The sequence below is a fragment of the Anthonomus grandis genome, chromosome 8 (genome assembly GCF_022605725.1).
Source record: "Anthonomus grandis grandis chromosome 8, icAntGran1.3, whole genome shotgun sequence".
NCBI lineage: Eukaryota > Metazoa > Arthropoda > Insecta > Coleoptera > Curculionidae > Anthonomus > Anthonomus grandis.
The window spans coordinates 5406174-5431925 of NC_065553.1; the positions used below are offsets into that span (position 1 = coordinate 5406174).

Below are 25752 nucleotides of genomic sequence, written 5' to 3' on the forward strand. Positions count from 1 at the left end.
GTTGCTCTTAAAACTTGCGGACTTGTACAATTTCTCTCAAAAGGCTGTTAATTTATTAAAATCATGCTTAGCAGGGAAAAAACCAGATTCTAAAAGTGGTTAAAAGAATACTTAGCTACTTCTGGAATATCCCAGGAGAGCCACTTAGGCCCCCTTCTTTTATTTATAAATGATTTAACTAGTGTTGTAAAGAATTGCAACTGCTTGCTTTAGGTTGATGATTTTAAATTACTTAGGCTAGTGTCTGATGTTATGTCTATATACAGTCTGTATACAGTATTTTTAAATTGTTCATTGAAAATAAAATGTAACTAAATATTGGGAAGTTTTATTTGAAAAATAAATTATTTAATTCCAGATTTATGTCAGAATAGTATTATTATCTGTGTAGTACTGTTCTTAAGAGGGAAATTGAGGTTACCGATTTGGGTGTTTATTTAGGGAATTAGGAGTTTACATTTTAACCATTATAACGAGCAGGACTTATATAGCTCTAGGTTTTGTGATACGCAATAGTAAGAATTTTCAAATAAACACAGTAATAAAACTATACAACGGGCTTGTAAGACCACATGTAGAATATGGATCTGTTATATAGCTGTCTTTAATAGACTTTATCAAAAAAGTTCAAAAAAGATTTCTAAGCTCGTATATGTACGAAAGAACAATACTCCAAGGTCCTTGTTCGAATTCTTTAGGTTCACTAGGTTAAGTGAAAAGAGATGAAAAGAGAAGATACAAGCTATAATGTACATTTACCATAATATAATATAATAACTCTAAATATAGAAGTAACGGTCATTAATAAATTCAGGGTCCCGAAGATTAAACCTAGACTATAAATGAAAAATTTAATGAATTTTTTTTGGTTAACGCCACTTGCTTATCCCCAATAAATACTATATTCTTATTAGAATTAGTAAATTCATACTTAATTGTTCCTACCACTTCACAAGTAATTACCTACTATCTTTGGTGTTTGTAAGTATAAATTAATTAATTATTTAATTTCAAAGAGTTTGTCTGGCTTTTTGTGACCTTGGTTTTGTCCGTCATCCAATCACTCATTATCTTAAAGTAAAAAGATATTGAATGCGTATCATAAATGGTACCTTTGCTCTAATTTAACTGGCATTTACCATTTCGGAATTAGAAACACAGGCATGCGTGTCATTTAAGACACTCTGCATACAAATATTTTTGAATTGGTGATTGATTTTTTGATAATTGAATATCTAAATATTAGTTTGTATACCTGTATATTATATTACACTTCCTATAATCAGCTATAAGTTAAAAGATTCAAGCAATCTACTATTGAAAATGTGAAACTACAAAATTTTACGCTTTTGCTAAAGATAATAAAAAAAAAGGTTCAGTTAATAAAATACATCCCGTATTTAGCGGTAATTAACATTTTAATAATTAAATTTTAAGTATAATTCATTGCACCACCCCTAAAAATTAGACTAGTTTTAACAAAACTCCTAAAATCATACAGTCTTATTTAATAAGCTATTTTTAATTTTATAAATTAAGTAAACCTTTTACAAAGTTATTAATCGGGAATGTGTACATATATTAAGTTTTTTTTTAATAATTAATGTAGTTACTGGCAGTTAATAGATTTACACAAAAAACGAAATATTGAAAATAATATTTAGCACCAATTTTACCACTTGCTATAGCACATCTCATAGTTAACAAATTTTGAGTCATCCTATACTAATACTTTACGCAAAAATCAGTATTAACCCTAATATATTGTATAAGGTATAATAAATATTATTATTTAAAAAATGAGTGTATTGAGGCATATTATATTGAATTCTCACTTAAACACTGTCATATGTTATAATCTGCCTTTAAAGCTGCCACAGGTAAAACGTCATCAGTCGTCGGTCATTCATCCAACTCGTCCATGCGACACCTCACGGCCATTTCGAGCACTTCCAGGCTCGGATAATCCAGTTCTTTGACTAGACATAGGACGGCTGATAATATACTTGAGTTCTGGAAGGATGAAAGAAATGTATATATGGCGGCTGCTGAAATGAGCAAGCAATACACAGAGCCCTTATTTTGAAGACAAATTTACATATTTTTTAATAATTATATACAGAACAAATATTTTCCGAAAATTTGCATAAAAAATTAAAATAATTGCCCGTCTTTAAATTTAAAACAAGAACAACACGGTAAATACTTTTAAAGTTTGGCGACCTTTTGATTTTGAACCTTTCTGTTCTCAATCCCTTGAGCAGGGTGAAATTTACCCTGATATTTATATTTTTACTACGGAAAATACTTGAACAGTTTAAATACAAAAAAGACATAGTTTGTAGAATCCAATTAAGGAATACAAAAAAAAATAAAGTTGACAAAACAAAAAACCAGAAATGACAAAAGAGATTCCTGCAGGTAGAAATATGGGGAATAATTTACTGAACAACTTCCATTAAGCTCACTTTTTCGTATATCAGGTAATTAAAAGTTACAGGTATTATGCGTGATTTATATACCACTCCGTATATTATATCTTTTACATTTAATATCCTTTAGTTTTTCTTACTTTTTAGCTGCAAAAAAATTGAAAAACAAATTAACTGTAAGTATTGACTCCATTCCAAGCCACTACTTTTTATATTCAACAAATCTATTGAAACTGGTATTTTTCCGAGTTGTTGGATAATCGTCGATCCGACGGAGCTGCGTAATTACAGGCCTATTTCGATTTTGTCCAACTTTTTGTCTAAGTTTTTGAATTGTGCATTTTCCATCAAATCTACTCACAAATTAAAAACTTTATATCATCAGATCAACGTGGATTTATGCAGAGAAAGTCTTGTGATACAAATTTAACTTGTTTTTCTCAGAGTTTCTGTACTACGCTGGATCAGTTTGGCCAGGTTGATGTAGCCTGTAGGCATTTGATCAATAAGACCATAAAACTTTTCTTTTTAAAATTAATGCCTTGGGATTTTCGGATAAGTTGGTTGTTCTTGTACAATCTTATTTAATTAGCCGCCATCAATTCGTTGAAATTGAGGGTTTCCGTTCTCACAGTTAAAAGGTGTCCCACAGGGATCTAAGTGCCCGAGACTCAAATTTGCGGACGACCTTAAACTTCTTATAAATATTATTACTATACACGATTGTATTGATTTAAAAGATCAAATAAATAAAACTAATATATGGTGTAAAAGAAACAAGTTGTACTTAAATAAGTCTAAATGCTACATTTTAACCTATTCTCGAAAATAGAATCCAATAATATTTGATTATGCAATTGATAATAATATTTTAACAAGATGTAGTGAGATTAGGGATTACTTTTGATCATAACTTTGACTTCGAAACTCTCAAATAATGTCGTTTCAGCTGCCTCTAAATGTTTAGGATTTATTATTCGCAATAGCAAAAATGTTCATAACTTTAAGACATTAAAAATTCTGTACTTTAGTTTTGTTAGATCCAAATTGGAGTATGTTTCTCTCATTTGGCATCCAGTTTACCGGGTTGATGTTATAAAGCTTGAGTAGGTGCAACGCAAATTTTCAAAATGCGTATTTCGCTTTCAAGAAGGATGGCGGTTATCCTACTAGAGCACTAGACAATGATTTTTTTATTAGATAGGTTTGGAATGGTATCCTTGCAAACCAGAAGGCATAGATTAGGAATTACCTTTTTATTCAAACTCTTAAATAATAAAACTGATTGTATCGAGTTACTAAATCGAATAAGGTACATCATTTCCAAGTTAAACTCAAGATATTCCTTAACTTAATATATGCTAACTAAAGCGCCAATAAATTATATTTGTTATTTGCTTAATACTTATTGTACACATTGTGATTTTTTCTATGATTCTTTGAAATCAATAGTCAGCAAGCTTAATTGATCTATTACTTTCTTTTAGGTTAGTTTAGGTTAAGGTTATGATGTATTGAGTAATCTTGTTAACCGATTTTTTGTTTCTTTGTCTTCTTTATTTTTGTATTTCCTATAATTGGGTTACTTACCTGTTGGAAACATATGACTATTTATTTTATTTATTACTTACCCTAGTGGCAGGCCTTCTGGCAAACGGCGGTCTGTGTGCTGCCGATGCACAAGTATACCTCCTGTCTTGACCCTGCACGGATACGTCGCTACTCTCAGGCCTTTGATGTTGCGCATGGTAGGGAATGTACTTGTCTCCATTAGTATATTCCTATTGTCCAGAGGAGAAAAGTATTAGATTTGAATTTTCGGTTGCTTCAATGTTTAAAAACTAACCTTAATACAACTAACCGACTGGCTAGTTACTATTTTGGCTTCTCTACCGTTAAACGTTTGGTGATCGGATGAGTTATGCTCCTCAAAAGAGTTAGTCACTGATGTTTTCTGAATGTAAGGTTAGAATGATAGCGTGATACAAGTTTAGAGAATTTTAACGCGTACCTCGTAATACTGTTGAGATTGTCTGGGGGATTCCCGCTCATAGCTGCTTCGTCTTCTTTCCACATACTCTTCTGGACTGTAGCTTCTTCTTTGTTCTGGTTGCCTTCTTGGTGGACTTTGCTATTAAATAAAACAACATTGATACATTAATTTTTATTGATAATCCATTCATTCATTAATCAATCAACGGAGAATAAGCCCAATACATAAAATAAAAATAACAGTAAATTAACCTAACATTTTATAAAAATAGTAACGCAAGGAGTATAAAAGTTACATTTTAATTTACTGTTCAAGACACTCACAAGACAATCCAAGCGACAACAATAGGCAAACTCTATATCACACTGCTTTTTAACTGCCTCAAAAGCTGATTTCTACTATACTCTATTTCAGAAGTGTATAGAGCAATAAACTGGGGAATTCCGTTCTGTTTGGCTACATTTCGTGGTAGTTCATAGGCGCAGGTACTTATAATATTTATGAATTTCATTTTCACGGATTAAATGCCTTTATTTTGAAAGAGATTAAATACTAAATAAATACTTTTAATCCTTTTGTAAAGGTACCTATCTTTTAACGCTTTGTAACATGCAAAAATGGGGTCAGGTAATATATACAGACTATAAATACTTTTAAATCATATTTTAAACGTTAGTAGTCACTGCTACGCTGTAGTGTAATCACAATATTATTATCCCAATGTTTAAAAAATTATTAGTAGGTATTCAGTCCAACGAAAAGATGTACTAAAAATTCTCCACAATCGCTGAGTGAAAAAGTTATTATTTTAAATGTACATGATTGCATAAAACACGATTACCCTAGTTTTACTGTGCAAGAAATTGTTGAAAAATGTTCTCGAATGAGTGGAATTGGAAAGTCCACCATTTTCAAATTGTTGCGGGAAAGAAAAGTAGCAGGTCAAGTGGAATCTCCCAAGCAAAAGCCAGGACGACCTACAAAAGTCCTTGATGAAAATGCTAAATGTATAATTCGAAGAAAAGTTCACTCTTTTTATTTTAAAAAGGAAATACCCACCCTAGACAAAATTTTAATGGAGCTTGGCCGAGATGACAGTATTCCGTTGATAAGTAGAAAACTTTTATGGAAAACTTTAAAAAATATGGATTTTGCCTGGGAAAAGCATAACCGCAAAGCACGTTTACTGGAGAGCGACGAAATTGTTTGTTGGAGACGACAATACTTGAGAAGTATCAAGCAGTACCGCAGGGAGCAAAAGAAAGTTTTTTATTTTGATGAGACGTGGATTAACGAAGGTTATATAGTCCAAAAAATGTGGCAAGACAAAAATATAACCAGTGCTCGCCAAGCTTTCATAGAAGGCCTGTCTACGGGTATTAAAGTACCTTCGGGAAAAGGAAAAAGACTTATAATCACACATATTGGAAGCGAAGAGGGATTTTTAAAAGAAGGTCTGCTAACCTTTGAGTCGACTCGCACAGGAGATTACCATGAAGACATGAACTCAGACGTTTTCGAGGACTATTTTGGTGAAATGATAAAATTTCTTCCGGCTAATTCGGTGGTGGTTATGGATAACGCAAGCTATCATTCACGGCGAATAGAGAAGACGCCAACTTCAGGTTGGAGAAAGCAAGAAATTATCGATTTTGGCTGACTGCAAAAGGTATTGCGTTTGAAGCAAATTTGATAAAAAAAGAACTGCTGGCAATAGCAAACTTACACAAAACTCGTTTCATGAAATACGCCGTGGAAGATATAGCCGAAAAATATAATATAACTGTACTGCGCTTACCGCTATATCATTGCGAACTAAATCCTATAGAACTGATATGGGCGTAGGTAAAAGGATTTGTAGCAAGACAAAACACGACTTTTAAAATGAAAGATGTTAAGCTACTGTTTGATCAAGCCATTACGGAAGCGACACCAGAGAATTGGCGAAAAGCAGTCCAGCATGTAATTAAGCAAGAGGACAAAATGTGGGATCTTGACAACCTCATCGATCAGACAGTCGATCCTTTAATTATAATGTCAAGAGGTGATGACAGTTCGTCAGATGACGAAGAAGACTACAATCTATTATAATTTAAAATTGTTATACACTGTTCAAAAAGTGCCAGATCCAAAAGTGACATTTTCAACTGTTTTACTCTACATATTATGTTCAATAAATTTGTGAAAAAAATATATTATTCCATTTAAACAAAAGTAACTTTCTAAAATAAAATAGCATTTAAGTACATTAATTATAAGGTAAAAAACAAGTCCCAGTTGCACGCCTTTGGCGAACCGTTTTCAATGTTTATCAGTGGGTAACAATGGGCAAAACTCATAAATTGACCCAAAACCGGGTGGCACTACCTGCAATCAACGAAAAGAAAGAATTTTACATTGAAACTAATACCCAACTAAGGTAGTGGCATAAAATATTGGTGGATCACCAGGTACCACTTTTGCATACCTAATGAGGTTTTATTGCTCTACACACTTCTGAAATAGAGTATAGTTAGCTGACTCTACTGACAAAAGCACTGCATTCATCATTTGTTTTGTGAGAGGTTACATGAAAAGAAACTGTTTGCCTGGTCAATCTACCTAATCTAATTTGCGGAATAGATCAGGAGATGAATTACTGGAGTGGAGAATGTCATAGAACACGGTCAAATCGTGATGTCTTTGACAAGCCTGAAGACTAAGGAGTTTTAAAATTATTCATAAATTATGGGAAAATAAATATTACTCTTAAAAGCAATATACCTCAAAAACAGTGCATTTAATGATTTATGTGAGGTTGTTATAATGTGGACCCATATTTAAGGTGAGAACGAACCAGAGTACAATAAAGGAGTTTTATGGATATTATATCTTGATAATCTCTCGTGCATCTCGTGGACACAGCTGACACGACATGACATTTATAGGGTGTCTATAAAATATCATAATAATTAAAATTACTTTAAATAAATTATTGTTTTTCATTAAATTAAAGAAATCTTCCTGCAAGCTACGTTAAAAGTAACAACACAAAAAATTTCATTCCAATTTATTATTATTCCGGTGCGGCATCAAAGACTAAAATACGAAATATCTTGGTAACAGTTAATATTAGCGGGTTCTAACAAGAGTATCTTTTTTACCCAAAAACGGTAGGGAAAAAATAAAAACACTTCGATTATAAGTCATAGAATGAAATTTCCCGATATTTAGCACCATACAGTTAATTTTACACAATGCAACAAGCCATGTCTTAATTGTAGAGAGTAAAAAGGAAGGAGCCCAAGTGATACCCTTGGGTAAACCTCGAAACATCTTGTTAGAGTTATAATTATACACACACATTCTGCTTACAAGTGACTTTCAAGCATATTGTATAAGGATACACTAAAGCCAAACTAACACAATTTATTAACAAAAGAGCATGACTTACACGATTAAAAGGATTTGGGAAATCAATATACATTGCGTGTACATGATCTCCCTCTTCCAAAAATCTGTGTAACAAAATCAACAAAACTGAGGACACTTAGCCAAAATGTCTGTTACTTAATTCGATGGTAAGAAAACGAACGAAATAATCATGTACGAGCTTTTCAGACAGCTTGGGAACAACACTGAGAATGTTTATTGGGCTATAATTCTCAACCTAAGCATTATTGCCAGATAAACTGAATATTGTAAACAATAGTCTCGATATTATAAAGCTACATGTTTTCAAAAAGATAGGAGGCAAGCCATCAAACGCCGGACCTTTAAAAGCATCCAGATCACTCAGCCCAGAATAGACATCTGAAATGAAAAAGTTTAAATTGGAGATGTTCCAATTATTCATTGCTAAGTTAAATTTTGATTTGAGTTTGACTTACTATACATTTCAGAAAAATAGCTAGCAAACAGATTGACAATTTCATTACCTGCAGAGCCCTTAAGATTCTTGGGATTGTACTTTTTTTATTTTTAGATTTAATGAATTTCCGAAAATCTTTCAGATTGTGCTTGAGTGATTGATCAGTGAAAAAAACATATTGGTTATAGCACAGTTTTTATAGAATTTTAAAGTTTAATGAAGTCAGAATTAGACGCATTTTATTTACGTACCCTCTCTGCCGGGGAACATTCTCTACTTTCCGTGGGAGATTCTTCCTCTCTTGGATAGAGATCTTCGCTTTCTTCTTGAGGTGTTTCGTATTCAGTCTTTGTGAAAATGAGGATTAGTTTTGTTAAATGGTTGCACAACAATTAAATGGAGGTTAGCACTTTAGTACTACCAAAAAAAAATTAGGCAAAGGAATGTCACCACTTTAGCCAACATTCGTTTGACTAATCGAAACATCTAAATATGTCACCTCTTGTTGTGGTGGTGAGCCTCTGGGGGCTGAGTAGTACTCGGATTCAGAATACTGTCCTCTGTGGTACTGGTGCTCTGGTGCCCCAGGAATAATTTCTTCATCCGACTCTGGCTCCTCTTCTTGTACATCTTCAGGATGACACAGATTCCTTAAAATAGCATTCAAATGAAAAGTAAGAATTTGGAAAAATTATTCAAAGACGTACTTGCCACGCCTTTGGGAATCCCGCAGCTCGTCTTGCGTGATAGCGACGTTGTCGAGCTTTTGCAAGTGTGGTAACGCTCGGATTACAGCCAATCGGTAACTTTAGCAAAAAAGTTATTAAAACAGGCCAAAAAAATGAAATTTTGCATGCTTACCCATCTAGGTTGCAACAAGGGTTTTCTCCAAGCCACAAATTTTTCAGACTCGGTAGGTTTTGTAAGTAAAGCACCTCGTTGAGGTCCCGAATGTCATTCTGACGGATGTAAAGCTCCTCAAGACGTTTGCAAAATTGGAAATCTGCCAGACTGTTGATTTTGTTTATGCTGAAAATGAGAACAAGATAATAGGTTTGCTGCGGCAAAACGTCAAGAAGTACGTTATGAAAAAAACTTTATCTTAAATTAAAAATAATATGTTTGGTAATAACAAGGAAGGGCGTTTAAAATTGATCCGAAATACTGGCAGGACAAAACGTGGAATATATACGTGAGCGTTTAAGAGATTCTATCTAAAAATCTAAAATCTATAATTTAAATCCCATAAAAGTAATAAGCGTTAAAATTGTGGCCTCCCTCGAAATCACATTTTTTTATTAATATTAATTCTAGGTCAACGCATAATCTAAGTAGGGACTTTAAGTTTCATTTTTCTTTTATTCTGTACTATACTAAATGAATGCACGTTGTACCTGGTTTAACCTATATCTGATAAATGTCTCCTAAACTGTTTCCAAGAAGTTTCAACTTATTTAGGTTAAAGACCCTAAACATTTTTGTTTATGTTCAATTTTAAAAGAATTCAACTGGTTTGAATTTAATCGTTCTCAAAAGTTGAACAATAATATTTGCTATATTTTAGAAACCTACTTTATTTCATTATAGTCTTTAATTCACTGTGTTGAAAAGGGTAATGGAGGTATATGGAATAATTTCAGGAAAACTTTAATTAATTCTGATTTATTCAGAATCTATATAGAACTTGAGGCTTTAGTAATTTGTTTCTGATGTAGTAGAATTTTCATGCTCTGTCTTCAAAACTTGTATTGTAAACTTTTATTTGTTGTTTTGTTTGTGATACTTAATATATAATTAATAGGATAGATTTTTTGAAAATTGATGGTTACCGGTAATAAGTAAATAAAATATTAGAAACTTTTTTGTTATTACCTTATATTTATAATTAAACCATTATTATAGTGTGGTTTTATAACCACTGTATAAGTAGATATTGTTCGCAAAGAACATTAAAAGTCTGGAATTAGCATTGTTTATAGCAACTATGGGCAGTTTGTTTGCTTGCAACATCTCTGATGCAATGATGTCAAATGCTTATGTAGAAATGGCCAAAAAACTACTTTATAATATACAAATTTATCACTTATATTGACAGGCGCCAAATAATTCTATTCCTCTTTAATGAAATATTAAGCATTTTTTTCATAAAATATGAATAAATACTCTATAAAGAAGTCAAGACTCAAAGTTAAATGAATGTAGATAACGTCGCAACGACCGCCGCTCGATCGCATTGTTAATTCCACCGACACAAGCAATCTTTACCAGTGACATCGTCAAAAAATATTTACATTATAAATATGTATTATTAGTAGATTATGCTTTAAATTATAAACAATATTACCGTTTATTAAATCCTTATGCATTTTTTTAACGTAATTCATTAGAGTAAAGGTACTTATCTAATAAAAAGCATTTTTATGGAAATTAAAAATATTTTATAATAATTATAGATTTCTTAAGAAGTTTTTATTATTCTACGTTTATGACGACGGTTGTCCCTTGATATGATGCTACATGCGGCAAAAATTGTTTCCTATCGTAACAGTTAACAAAAACACTGAAATGACGCCTTTTTCCTTTTTTAACCAAAAACTAAAGAAAAAACACAAAAACCGATTCCAAGCGATCTTTCGGTTTTAACCGCGGTTAAGCCCTTGGTAAACCTTGAACAGTCCCTTTATAATGCCAGGTTTCCACCAAGCGGACAGTCAAAAACAAAACACAGACTCAGTTCGTTTGTGACAGTTCGCGAACTGTTCTGGAACATTTTTGATGTTTTCAGAACTTTTTAGTCTGCGAATAGAGTTTTTACGAACACAAACAGTGTCCCGGCCAGTGTCGGTAACTTCAAAGGGTCCGCGTGTTCTAGAAATATTTGTCTGCTTGGTGTAGACGTCTTGAGACAGTTTGTTTTTAATTTCGTTGTTGTGATTGAGTGGTTTAGTCTAATTTTAATGCGTAAAGAGAAAACGGCATAATTCTTGATATAGATGGTACCGAAACTTTAAATAAATACATTAAACTATGGTACGAATCTCCTGTTGCTAGAAACCTCAATGTAATGGCAAAATGATCCACTGCTGGGATAGAGTCTCTGTATGTTAGAGCCAGTAAATAGTTTAAGGAAACAATTTGTGTGACATTTCATAGAATAAGAGAAATTTCAGTTTAAGATGCAATGCACATGTTTTTCCCAATCCTCTTCAAAGGTGCAAGTTTATGAATTTATTGATGGTATAACGGGCGGTCTTGTGATCCCTTGTCTATTAATTTATGTTTCACAGGGGCTCAGTCGAATGGCCTTTGAAGCACGTTTTGGGTTAGATAAATGTGTTTTGCTCTTGAGAAAACTGAATTCCAACTTTTAGTATCGGTACGGTTTCGGCAGGCATCGAAAGCCAATATTTTTCTCGACGGGTTCTTTTTCGAATTTCGAGGCTTTGCTTGCTGAATATTTAACTTACCATTAATTATTATCTATCTTTTTGTTGTATATACTTTTCAACGTTACTTGTTTTCCTAATTTGGTCAGTTTAAGAAATTAAAGGATTGTGTTTAGAAAAACTGCCTTTTATTTCAACCGAACCGACGTGTTGCTGAGACGGGTAGTTTTGGTGACGCGACACTGTAGTTGGTGTTGCTCTTGCTAATGATAGGGCCAATTAAACAAAATAAATTTTCAAAATCTGTGCTTGACATTCTTAAAAAGTTCTTAAAACTTGATCGCAGTTCACCTCCTATATTTACATCATCATCTCTTAGATCTTGCAATAGTTTAGAAGTCACATTTTCTCGTTTTTGCCTTAAAGATGGTCTAACCCAAAATCGACGTTTATTTTTGTTCTTTTTATTCATAATAAAATATGCAGCTCCTAGCAAAAATAAATCCTCGTCATCTTGTCTTATTGCTGCGCGCCACATTTACAAATGCCGTGTCCGGTGTCTCGATGTAAACTGAATAAAACTTAAACAGGACATAAACAGTTTTTATTGATTTCAGTTCGTTGCTGGTGTAAACAGAAAGTCCGTTAGGGACACAACAGTTTTGAAACAATTTCAAAACAAAACTGTTCGAATTTTCTGTTCAAACGAACAGTTCGTGTTTTGTTTTTGTCCTGTCCGCTTGGTGGAAACCCGGCATAACATAACCAATCGTGTCCGCTTGGACGTGTTTGGTTGAAGTAACTTCGTAATTTGTCAGCTGTCGTCATCATTTTGTTTATTTGTAAATAATACCCCAGACGCCAGTAATGTTACATGTAATTAGTTCTTAAACATAAATATCAAAAAAGAAAACTTATTAGTCATAATAAATTTTGTGTCATCTTTAAGAAGGAAATAATTTTTTGTTTGTTTTTATTTTTTCCCGCACTTATTTCAATATCTTTGACATTTGACGTTTAGAAAACAGCTTCGGACGTGGGTAATTACTGTTCCAAATTGATGACGTATAAAGGGGTAATTGGTGACATCACGTATCTCAACACGGTTATAACTATAACCGCTTGACGTGTTTGGTTAATACCATTTAGGAACGGTAATTACCGATAGACCGCTTGGAATCGGTTAAAACTTCAAAAATGCTGAGTGTAAACACAAAGCTGTTTGTCAAGATGACATTTCGCTGATGATGATGACATCAGTTGACAATTCAGTTGCTCAAGATGACATCAGCTTTTGCTTGCGGTGTTGTCATTTCAAATTTTTTAGAAGCGGTTTTAGGAATAAGAATGTTAATTTTTTTTTTGCTTTGAAGTTGTTATTTTTGGGCTTAGACTAATATATATTTATTATTACTTTTTATTTTTAATCCAAAATCTAACATAAGTTAAATTAAGCTGAAAATTTCCTCTTTTGAAAATGCGTGTGAACTTGACAACAGAGAATCGATGAATATGTTTGTTGAACTCAAACAAAGTTGTTATTTACTAATTCTAGCCTTTCAATGTTCAAGTTCCCAAATGTTCGTCTCTAATACAGACAATATTAGCGAATCCAGGATTCAATAAATGTCACTTCAAAAATGACACTTATTGTCATCATTTATCATCCATTTCCGTCATTTATATACTAAAAAAAACATTTCACCCTTAAATTCTTAGTAATATGCAAAAGTCTCACACGCAAAGAAAGAAAGATGTGTTCGTAACGATCGTAGTAACAGAATCGACTTCAAGTCTACTTAGTTTGGACGCTCCCCATTTGGAGCATACCCACCCGGACAATTCCAAAATTTGTGTTTTAACAGAAAAGGATTTTAAGCAACTTAAGAAATCACTGGTTCAGGAAGAGGTTGATAAGCCAAGCACTTCTGTAGGCCTCGAAGGGAAACTGAAAATTAACTCAGAAGTTGCGCTGTTTTCTACCAGCAACTGTTCGTCCTCCAGCGAACTCAACCAAATGTCAGACAGTGATTTTTCAAGTACCTTTATTGAAGAATCTCCGCAAGAATCTTTCTTCCGAAAAACTGACATCATATCTCACCCCTTGGTGGCGGTTAGGAGTATGGCTCATGCGAACAAGGTCCAACTAGATGGTGACAAATTATGCGTATCGATGCTTGAATCTGATTCAAGCAGAATATCCACGGACTTGATTTGTCGCATTTGCCATGGCGGTGAAAGCTTCGATGATCTTCTGACACCTTGCAGATGTAGAGGTACCATCGCCTTGGTGCATCTGAAATGTCTGGAACGGTGGCTAAAGGAATCCAACCATAACTCTTGCGAGCTCTGTCAGCATCACTATAGAATCGTACGAGAGCCAAAGTACAGCATACCATGGTCAATTTTGGTCTTTCTACGCCATCCGGGATCCCACTTAAAGGAAATTATTTTGGATTTGATGTCGTTTACCGTCTACACTCCTTCAGCAGTGGCCTCAACCTATATGCTCATGCTAATATGTGAAGCACTAGTGAAAAATAATATTGTGACAACGGGATCACTATCATCCCATATAATAGCATTTTCAGCAGTGTTTGGTATGGCGGCTATTGACTTTACTTATTCTTCATGGCTTATAATGACAATGCAGAAGCATGTCGATGCATGGAGGAATTGGTATAATTCTAGTTCTCAGATCAGGGTTGTTCTGCCCAAGATCAAGATGAAGCCCCATAAGAAAAAGTCTAAGAAGGAAAGAGACAAGTAATCATATATCTAATTTTTTGTAGAAATATAGATTAACATTGGTATTTAACAATTATCTTACTTTTGTGATTGTTCTGGAAGTAAAAGTATGTGTTGAGTTTTTGTTTTTATAATGAGTAATAATGATTTTTTTATGACTTTTATACAAACTGTGCAAGGTGCATAAGTGAAATGAACCTAAGATTAATTAATACCTACTTTAGAATGTTTTTAAAATGTTGTCTATTTTTTGCATGTAAATCTCGGTTTTTAAATTGACAAAAAGCCTACTGGAGATACCTTTCCAAAACGGAGCGATGGATCGGATTTCGTTGATAAGTTTTAATATTTATTCCTTTACAAACAGGGCCTTTTTAACAATAAACGTAAAGTTGAGATTGGTACGACTAGACAGTGAGACGAGACATTTGAGCAGACACTATCGCCATTAAAAAGACTCGCAAGGCAGCATATAGGAACTCCATCCTAGCAAGAAATTTTCTACATACCCCTGGTTTCCACGCCCCTGGTTAAAATTTAATTTATTAGGTTCAAAAGAATAAACGTACTAACAATAATTTATGTCTAAAAATTGGTTGCGCTGGATAAATTAGTTTCCAAGCTATAAAACGAAAACTATAGTTTTTAAAAGTTGTCTTCTAAGAGCTCTAGCTTGAAGAAAACCACCTATTTTTAAATTATATGCGTGGTATTTTATATTCGTTTGGATTTGGGTTTCAGCATGTCGCGTCGTCTGGAAAATCTTTTTAATTTTTTTTGATTGCATAACGACAGCCCTATTGATATGCCGAGGGTTTTTTGTGTTAGCATTTCTGGGCGTTGCCCTTCGGAGATGTTTCGGTTGCGTGGCGAGAGAAGGGCAGAAAGTAAAATCCAGCCATCGAGGGTACTACTTTAAAAAAAAATTATTTGAATCGTATTTAATTTGTGTTGAAGTGGTTTTCATAAGACTTTCAACAGGTTAGTAAATTTAAAACTTATTAGTTTGTTTTTTTATTGACAATGTGTAAATATATTTTTATTAATGTTTATAAATTTAATATTTTACGTAAATAGGAGGAAATAACTTATGCATGTATTTATCTAAAATTGTTTCATGCTGAAGAGAAAATTAATATTTAAAGTGATCGACTGAAATAATTTATTTACTGAATTTTGAGTATATTTTCGAAATTAGTTTTTTTTTAAATTATTTGTGTGTTTCAAAAGTAAGCTAGAGCCTTGTTGAATCTAATTAACATTTCGACCCTGACTGGGTGAATATTCAGGCGTAAATCATACCACAGGTAAATAAATATATGTTTCGCGAATTTGTCCGTCTATCTGTGATAATACCTAGAATATTGACTCAACTATTCAACTCAGCTGGGTAGCCTCCCGTATGGGACCTCAGTACCTTCTAGTGATGGCTGGATAACTAACCCAACTCTTTTCATTTTTAAATGAATAGTATTTATGAGGAATTAGAAAGGACCAGTAAATAAATTATCTTTATTTTTTTGTAACCGAAGGAAGAACTTATTACTCAGCATGATTCGATTTTTAGGGAATTGAGATCGAGGGTTTCTCTACCGTGCTCTTTCCCCTCGTAAATTCCAGGCTGAGTACGGCATTATTTTTCTACATAAATAAACTAAGTAGATGTAATATCAAGACTGCATTTTCTTTAATACCATCCTAATAATTCAAATTTCCCTAATTTTGTCTTGTCAAGCGCATCCGAGGTAAGTAAAAGAGAGAGTGATTCTGTTACAAAACGCAACGTAGGGAGGGTATTGTTTTTTTTTCTCGTTCGATCTTTTCTTATTTATTAAAAAAAAACTTATCTCATCCATTCTTTATGGACGAACCTGGGTTTGTTATACTACAAGCTCCATGAGGAAGCATTTCAGGACCCAAGTTCATATGAATGCTTCTTTTTTTTTACATTTTCTATCTACCCTAGAAGTTTGTAGCATGATCAACGGACCATCATGTATAGATATTATGCTGCTCTTCCAGTATTCTGGAAAAAATTTTACTTTCACTGATAAGTAAAAAACCATTTCTCTATATGAAAAAAAAGGTTTAGAGGAGGATAATATCAATCCCCAGTTTTTAACAGGAAAGTTAGTAGTTAATCCAGAAATGATATAGCAATGTTGAATTCCGTAAGATTGGTCTGATCAGAAGGTTGACTATAACATTTTAAATAACAAAAATGAATATTTTTGGCTTCTCTCCGATTGATTCGTTGCCTGGTAGAATGAAGCATGCACGAATTGATCATGCCATCAGGTCAAGCTACACACATGTATCTAGTGGTTTTCGACAGATACATGTGTATTTGTGAATGATATTAGCACTTTGTAGCTTACAGTTTATGTTTTACGAACAAGTTTCAAGACAAGTGTCACCAAATATTATATATTCCTAACAATCACATATATCATACCTAGTTTAATAATAATAATAATAAATTCCTTTATTGCCATCAAAATCCTTAATAAAAAGACAAAGCAACGTCAACAAATTTTGACTCGAATTAAAATCTTATGACCTAAGTTAAAAAGATCTAAAACAATTTTTTTCAAAATAAATAACATTATAAAGTAATACGTTAAAATCAACCCCGTATAAACACAAAAACTTAAAAATCTGTAATTCATAAAGATACATTTTTATTTATTGAATTTAAAAGAGTAGAACCTTTTTTCAATAAGAAATCGCTTAACACTCTGTTTAAATAAATTACGGCTCTGAATCTGACGCAGACGCGCCGGTAACATGTGGTATGCCTTTACTGCTCGATAAATTGGGCTTCTTTCAATGAAAGCTGACCCGTGTGCAGGTATTCCAAGAGCTTCTCTGTTTCTTGTTATGGTCGTCATGTCTCGTGAGTACCCATCCTGATTTGTTGGAAATAACTGTGGATGCTTCTTAATGAACATCCCAAGTGATAAGAAGTATAGTGATGGGGCAGTAAGTACACCGAAACCATCAAAATACTCCTCACATGATGTTCTGGGAGCGAGTCCAAATATGCACAGAATTATTCGTTTTTCCGCCTTAAAAATATTTTGGGCATCCCTTCCACTACCCCAAAACATGATGCCATAATTCAGCACTGACTGAATGTTTGAAAAGTAAAAAATATTCATGGTTTCTATTGATAGTTGATCCCTGAGTCTACGAATAAGACCACAGAGGCTGCTCAGTTTTGATGTTAAGTAATTTATGTGTTTTTCGTAACTAAGACATCCATCCAAGTGTATACCCAAGAATTTAATACTGCTCAAACACTCTATAGACCTTCCATTAAGTTTTACATAGAGTGATGTGTCTTTTTTGAATTTAGAAAATGTAAGCAGACCAGTTTTTTCAGTATTTAATATAATTTTTTTTTCTTCACACCATTTTTTCATTTGTTCAGCTGCTTGAGAGCATTTTATTGAGATCACGTTCTGGGTGGAACCGCTTTCCAGCACCGATGAGTCATCAGCGAACTGACTAACTAGATCAGCTAATATATTTGCATTTAAGTTATTAACATACAAAAGGAATAACACAGGGCCCAAAATAGAACCCTGATGGGGTACTCCCTGTGTTAGCTTTGCTGGAAGAGAGTATGTCGTTTTCCCCCCATCCGCGACACCAACAATTTGCTCTCTGTTATTTAAAAAAGATTTTAAAAGTTGTAAACCCTGACCTCTAATTCCATATTTTTCTTATGTAAGGAAAAGAATTTCATGATCAATAGTGTCAAAGGCCCTTGAAAGATCGAAATACAGGCCAGCTACCTGTTCGTTTTTATCAATTTGATTTGCAATAAAATCTATTGTTTTAAAGATTGCTAATTCTGTAGATTTTGATTTCCTAAAACCATGCTGACTCGCAGAAAAAACTCTTTTTTGTTCTAAGCCTACTGTAGATCGATCTCTCAAAGATCTTCGACACCGACGGAAGTAGTGATACCGGTCTGTAGTTTTTTATTTCTTAAGGGCTACCCTTTTTAAGTACTGGTACTATTTTTGCCTTTTTAAGTTAGACAGGGAATATGCCTGTTTCAAAACAACAGTTTATTATTACATTTAATGGCTTTTTGATAAGGCTAGCAACTTTTTTTAGTAAAAAAACAGGTACTTCGTCCAGTCCTGATGAATATTTATTGGGTAAATGCATAATAATATTGAAGATTTCTTGTTCACTTGTAGGAAACAGGTATAAAGTGTCCGGACATAGCACGTCATCCACTATCTGCCCACGAACCTTGTTGCCGGGATCAGGGTTTAATTTAAAATGCTGAGAAAAAGCCTCCGCAATCCTTTCCGGATCAACTACCAAGTCACCCGATTCTGATTTTAGTTTGATTGGTTGCGATTTTTTACTTTTATTTGATTGAGAATTTATGATTAACCAAGCTGTTTTATTCTTATTTTTTGAGTTTGTAATCCTGCTGTTGTTTATTGATTTCTTATAATTCGATAAAACCTGCGGTAATTCTTTCTTTCACTTTTATAATGCTGATAAGCAACTTTTGATTTAGTTCGTTTTGCCCAAATATACAAATCGGTAATATAATTTTTGAACCCTTTTATGTCAGAATTGACCCATTGCTGTGAATGATTTTTAACTCTTGGAGAACACAGAGGAAATGCTTGATAAAAATAATATTGGAAAGTACTTGAAAAAGCATCGTATTTTGAATCAACTGTCTTGGCATTCTGAACTCCCTCCCATAAAGCATTCTGTAGTAAGTTGACAAAATTTAATATGTTTTCAGAAGTAAAAAAACGTCGCTTCGTGTAGGTCACGTTTGGATGGGTACTCACCGTTTTAAATTTAAATAGCTGACCATAATGATCCGAGAAACTGGTAGTATAGTTACTGCAGTTTGAATGATTTTTTTGTATATTTGTAAATACATTATCGATCAGGCTAACGTCTTGAATGCCCGCGGTCTTGTAATGCCCTGCACACGATCATCCAAACGATAACTCAGAAACACATGCATCAACGAGTCTGCAACCGTCTGCATTTATTTATTTAAATTAAGGTAGTATTATATCCTTTATACGACATGATTAATATGACGTAATATACATAGGAAGATATAAGAACATACTAGACTATACATTACTATACAACGTAATTAATGATTTCTATTACAATTGTTAAAACTCATTATTTCAACGTTGTACTAGTTACATGGTTATTACTTAAAAAAAGCGTTTCTTATTACCAAACCAAACAAGTCTAACATTTCAACAATATCCTTTTAAAATCAAACATCCGGCAAATCCGAGTGTTATTTCAGTAATTATTACCTACACCTTAATTTATTCGACTCACCGCGTTCTGCTCAGTAATTTTCTCAGTTTAAGTAAAGACTTTCTCCTTATTTATAAAGTTATTATTAAAGACAAGAGCATAAATCTGATGGTCAATATCGCTAAACGAAATTGAAGTTTTGAGAATTATGATATAGTATGAATATAAACCATTAGCTAAATAAATAGAAATTCAGGGGGACCCGTCGACCTTGTTCGTTCTCACAAATCCGCACCTTTTAGGGCGAGTCCCTGTCGTCTGCCCACCTGTGACTCATTTTTATTCATAACACACAACTTGAATTAATTATGTAATTTGTTTTCTATAGGAAAGAACGCGCCAATTTTGTAGTTCTATTATTGAATAAATTAGGCAAATATTGAAATTATCAGAAATACTTTAGCACTGCTGTTTAAATATGTTATACTATTACATACATTGGTATGTACCTTTAAAAAACAAGTCATTATGATTCTCATCTTGGTTTAGTACTAATGTTTTTCCAAAAAAGATTGTACATCAGTAATAAAAATGTTGTTACCTTGACGCTTTTTTTATTTAAAAAATACTTACAATAACTCTAAGATATATACTATACAAACCAGATATCTTTAAGTTATTATTATAATGAGAACTAAAGAAGGGTCTCCGGGGTGATCAAGGATAATTTTTAGGCAACTTCTTTTTATATTAGGGAATTCTTTTTATTTAGGAAACCAGTAATATTGGGTACTTATTTAATATACTTAAAGTAGATAAAATGCAAAATAGATATATTTTTTTTTATCTATTTTTACAACTTAATTGAGGTGTTGATGTTTGTGTGTAAATTATATTGAAATTGACCAAAATTTGAATATGAATTTTTTAATATTTTTATTTTTTAAATTAAACATTCCATCTAATCCAAACAATCAAAATATTTTTTTTTAATGTTTCGATTGTTTTAGACAAAAATCTATATTTTATTTAAACGAATTTTTGTTGATTTTATGGTAACTACAATAATATATATTAACTAAAACTATTATAATAATCTCAAAACTATTGGGTGTATGATCTGACTACTTTTTTATGAATAAGATCCAAATGAAACAAAAATATTTTTATTTCAATTTCATTTAAAGTTATAATGTTTTTGTAATACTTAAAAAATAAAATTAAAGATATACAATATTCCATAAAAAATTTAATATAAATGTAAAATACCATTTTGGAAATATTATAAATAAGAAATTTTTTTATTTTAGTATCACAAGCCCACTTAGAAAGATATTTTAGAAATAGTTTTGAATTACCAATTCGATAATATTTTTAACCCATTTTGCCCCAGTGATGCATTTACGCAACACCTAATTTATTTATTTTTTGTCGCAGCTAATTATTTTCTGTTTGAACTATCTAGTTTATTTTAACTACAATGCAACTTTAGGAAAAACCTGGAAATGTTTGTTCTTTTACCAAATCAATGTCAAATACGGCAAGACGAATTGTAGTAAAAAATTTTCTTTGTATCTCCCTGTATATTAAATTCTAAAAAAAATAGTTTCGAGTTTCTTTTTTTAAAGCAAACACTGTTTTCTTCAAATATGAACATAAATCCTTACAGTACATATGTTATTACGAATCAGTTATCTTTATTGGCGATCTGCTGTTGCGAAAACGCATCACTGGTATAAACCATAAAACAACATGTGACTTTTTCACGTTTGAGCCTGTCAAGAAAGGAATAATAGTCGGGAACTAAAGTGCTTAAATTTGCAGTCTAGGGAAAGAATTTGTGTTTTACGGTTCGTGTCGTTAAAATGGCTTATAGGCGGTTTTTTACTCAAAAAGAATTAGTAGAAGCTATGGAGGAGATTGTTTTAGAACAAGAGGAAGGTAAGTTATAAACTTAGTGATATTTATTTATTATGTTCCACAAAATTTAAATTTGTTTTATACATTCGATTGTTCCTGTCAAAAATTGTTTTAGGGTATATCGATGGGGTTTATATCCCACCAGACCCTGATGTCCTTACCGACGAAGAGCCTTTGATGATGAGGCCAATTTATGCGAAGTAGGGGAGCCGAAAGATATAGCAGGGACATTTGAGTTACAGGGTCCCTCAGACAAGGATTTTCAGGCTGAAGCTGAGACAGTGGGCAGTGACAAAGGGTCTGAGAAGGATCTGCCAATTTCGCCAGGTACTTCAAACTCGCCGGACTTTCAACAGAATTTGATTGACGATTCGTCCGACGATGAAACGCTTGCTTCCATTCGGAGAAAGTTACTTGCAGGTAAAGTGCCTCAGCAATCCCCAGGAGCAAAATGGGAAAAAGGTGAGATCAGCTACACACACTCTCCAACCTCAGTAGAATTTCAAAATAAAGAACATTTAAAACATCTATATAGTGGAAAGACTCCATTAGAAATTTTCTTTTTATTTTTCGACGATGAAGTTGTGAACCTAGTATTAGAGTTTACGCTAAAATATGCTAGAGATAATAACCGCCATAGCTTTTTATTGCAGAAAGATGAATTTTTAGGTTTTATTGGCATTCTCCTTTTATCGGGGTATCATAAGCTTCCACAAACTAGACTTTATTGGTCCAATGATGAAGATAAAGGTGTTGATGTAGTGAAAAATTGCATGAGTAGAAATAGATTTCAAAGTATCAAGCGAAACTTGCATCTTTCTGACAATGAAAAGCTAGACAAAACTGACAAATTTTCAAGGTGCGTCCATTTTTAAATATTCTAAACAAAAAAAAAATGCAATTCGGTGTTTTTGTTCACAATTTATCTATAGATGAACAAATGGTGCCTTATTTCAGTAGGCACTCTTGTAAGATGTTTTTGAAGAGCAAGCCCGTTCGATTTGGGTTTAAAATTTGGTGCCTTTGTTCATCTGGGGGGTATCTTTTTTATTCTTTGCCATATGCAGGACAGGACCCCAATAAAAAGTACTCTTCACTTGGACTTGGTGTCGATGTTCTAAGTCTGCTGTCAGTAGTAGAAAAGCCTATAAACCACCAAATATTTTTTGATAACTTTTTTTCCTCATTTAAATTATTTGTACACTTGAAAAATAATGGCTTTTTTGCTACTGGTACCATGTTATATCTCAATATAACAAGTATATGGGGGGAGTGGATTTGCACGATAATGGCATCGCCAATTACAGGTGTAATGTACTGGGAAAAAAGTGGTGGTGACCTATATTCATCAATGCCATTGACAGCCTAACTGTCAATGCATGGACATTTTATAACATTTTCAATGATACATCAATGTCGTAACTTGATTTCAAATCCTATATAGCACTTCGTCTTATAAAAACAGAGAAAATCATGGTAATTAGAAATCTTGCAACAGGAATCAATGAATTACGTTTCGACAATATAGGCCATGTGTTGACCCATAGTCCTGACAACGCACGCAGGAGGTGTCGAATATGTCACAGTCAAACTGTATACATGTGCCAAAATTGTCAAGCGCACCTACATACTACTTGCTTTGCTGAGTATCACACGGCGCCATAAAACGTAGTACCAAATATTATATCGTATCGTCCCACTGATGCGTTTTCGCAACATTATGAAATGTAAAATATGTTTTGTTCTACACTTTTTTTGTGAAATATTTGTTTATTTTTAATCAGATAATACTAGACTATTTGTAGTTGATTTTTTTCACCAATAAATTTTTTTTAAATGCAAATAGAATAATAGTTTTGATTAATTGTCCCAGTCATGCGTTTTCGCAACAGAATTTTTTTTTCAAAAATATTGAAAAAAATTTTTTTTTGTTTCAAAATATTGTTTTTAGGGATAAATAAATAAAAAATTTCTATATAAGTGTTAAATTTTCTTATTATTTTTACCCTTGGGCATAAATGGGTTAACCTAAAATTAAATGTAATAAACCATTTAAAATCAGAAAGTTTATCACTATCTTATCTTAGGTAAATAAAATTAAAATAATTAAGTAATAATCCCAATACTAATAATAATTTACTTAACACAATAAAAACATTATTTGTGAAAAATAGTTATTTGTGTTAAGTATGTTGAAGAGCTCTCGAAAAAAATAGCACAAGTAAAACAGTTATTCCCGACCCAAAACAAAGAAACTCCAAACAAGTTGTAGAGTAATATAATACCCATTAGTATTATACTTTTTTTAAATGGTAATTTCTGTAAGATTAAATGTTATATACTAATAAAAAATAATATGAGTTTGCTGAAAAAATAAAAGGTAGTTGTAAGATATTGTTACTGAATGTGAACAACCCAATAACAATTTCCTAATTAAATTGAACCGAAACAATAGAAAACCCATGGTTTCATACTAATTTCACTTATAACAAGCTACTGAAATAAAATACCCATTGTTTTGTTTCTTTTTCCACCTAATTACACAAATTTTATAGCTGAGGTTAATAACTTTTGTTTTAAGTAATAAATCATACATCATTTTATGGATTCAATTAAGTAAATGTAAGACACACACCCATATCCCTAATATATCCATTATTTCATCAAAACTGATTAGAGTTGAAAGGGTGTAGGTTGTAGGGTGTTAGTAGGAGATAACATATATATACATAGATGTAAATTTAATGCTTACCTTAAAGATAATACTTCTACATTTGGGATTTTTCTTAGTAGAGATACATCAACTAGTTCACTACCCCTGGAAGAAAAGGATACTCAACATCAGAAGTTCTTCTTTGGTTGTTAATAGTTAAAAATAACACATTCTACTTTTACTAATGAAAAAATAAAGAATTGAAGTTGGAGTTGAGGTTGTTCTTCCCTCCCGAGTTCCTTACCAACAATTGAGCCTTTTGATCTTTGACAAATCGGAAATTTTGGTCCTGGCAATGACCATTTCTTCTGTGAGCCTTTTAGCCATATTGTCACTACTATAAAACGATTATTTTAAACAAAAAGGCGATTTTTAAACAGTAAAAATCGAGGTGCTTTGTGCCATCTTTAAGCGACGTCTAAAAAAAATCACCGCGTAAACCGTAAACACAAACAAAACCGAGTTGGAGCGCGATTTCACGTCCCGCAAACGGTGAATGTTGTTATGTTGCAATTAAATGAGTAATTTGCATTTTTCTTGGTATTTTTGTTGATTTTGTTATAAATTCAAGTCAAATGTCAGTGTAAACAATGACAGAATCGCTGTCAAGACATTGTCCTATTGCTCTGTAGAGAGCGCCACAGAAAAATCTACTACTTGTGTGAATGAATGATTTTACTTTGTTTAGATTTTGAATAAGAGAGGGCGCTGGTATATATACAAGATTAGAGACCATAAGAAACTTTTTCTGGAGATTTCTTCCTATAAACCCAAGTATGCCAAGTCAGTCCAGGAATGCAATAAGATTTAAGCTTGTTCGGACGATTTTTCTGCCTCAAATTTAATAACCCTGATGATCCCTCGTGAGTCAAGGCTTAGTTTAATTGATGCAATTCCATGGTGTCCACTAAAACATCAAGTTCTGTTAAGTTTGTACAAAGGTTTTTTAATTCTTTTTGACTCCACAAGTTAAATTTATAGGTTTTCTTCTATAAATGTTTGCCCAATTTAGGAAACTACATCAAAGTCAAAAGTCAAAGTCAAAAATAGCTTTATTGTTACGTAACATCGTCTGTTGTTAACAAAGCATTATATAAAATCTTAAAGATAATTGACAACATAATCTTTTACAAAAATATAAAAATTTTAACAATTCTTACATACATAGAATATAGAACACACCTAAAGAAAGGGTAGTAAGAATTCACATTACGCTGCGCAAAACTCTTCACTGTCAAAAAATTGTATTTAAAAACTCGTCTACAGAATAAAATGCTTTAGCAAGCAAGAGTTTCTTTATATTTTTCCTAAAACGTTTTTCACAATTTATTAGCCTTATATAAAGGGGTAGGTGGTTAAAAAGCCTTCTGCCCCCGTACACAAAAGAGGACTTAATCTGCTCACTTTTTGGGATAGGCAGAGGTAAAGAGAAGGTTGTT

General features: G+C 32.7%; 2 protein-coding genes across 5 annotated transcripts; one reads left to right on the forward strand and one right to left on the reverse strand.

Annotated features, from left to right (window-relative positions):
* Positions 1 to 1744: 1744 nt before the first annotated feature.
* Positions 1745 to 24911, reverse strand: LOC126739343 (cilia- and flagella-associated protein 410-like). Of its 4 annotated transcripts, XM_050444985.1 has the most exons (10): positions 24558 to 24907; positions 24353 to 24418; positions 9137 to 9304; positions 8983 to 9081; positions 8775 to 8925; positions 8527 to 8622; positions 4444 to 4563; positions 4279 to 4386; positions 4064 to 4213; positions 1745 to 2013 (listed from the first exon to the last, which is right to left on the reverse strand). In XM_050444985.1, exons 1-10 carry the CDS (start codon positions 24638 to 24640, stop codon positions 1903 to 1905), a joined length of 1152 nt encoding a protein of 383 aa, XP_050300942.1. In that variant the 5' UTR covers positions 24641 to 24907; the 3' UTR covers positions 1745 to 1902. The 4 variants fall into 4 exon arrangements, with proteins under 4 accessions (XP_050300942.1, XP_050300943.1, XP_050300944.1 ...); XM_050444986.1 differs by lacking the exon at positions 8527 to 8622 and having other exon boundaries at positions 24558 to 24909; XM_050444987.1 differs by lacking the exon at positions 4279 to 4386 and having other exon boundaries at positions 24558 to 24909.
* Positions 13294 to 14528, forward strand: LOC126739344 (E3 ubiquitin-protein ligase MARCHF3-like). The gene has a single exon (XM_050444991.1). The coding sequence runs from the start codon at positions 13385 to 13387 to the stop codon at positions 14429 to 14431; it is 1047 nt and encodes a 348-aa protein (XP_050300948.1). The 5' UTR covers positions 13294 to 13384; the 3' UTR covers positions 14432 to 14528.
* Positions 24912 to 25752: the final 841 nt, after the last annotated feature.

Bases quoted from the DNA above. Each gene is read 5' to 3' on its own strand.
- LOC126739344 (XM_050444991.1), top strand. From the start codon at position 13,385: ATGCAAAAGTCTCACACGCAAAGAAAGAAAGATGTGTTCGTAACGATC.
- LOC126739343 (XM_050444985.1), bottom strand. From the start codon at position 24,640: ATGGCTAAAAGGCTCACAGAAGAAATGGTCATTGCCAGGACCAAAATT. The intron at 8,623-8,774 runs GTGACATATTTA...ATTTTCACAAAG, and splicing joins GCTCACCACCACAACAAGAG to ACTGAATACGAAACACCTCA. The intron at 4,214-4,278 runs GTTAGTTTTTAA...TCTGGACAATAG, and splicing joins AGTCGGTTAGTTGTATTAAG to GAATATACTAATGGAGACAA.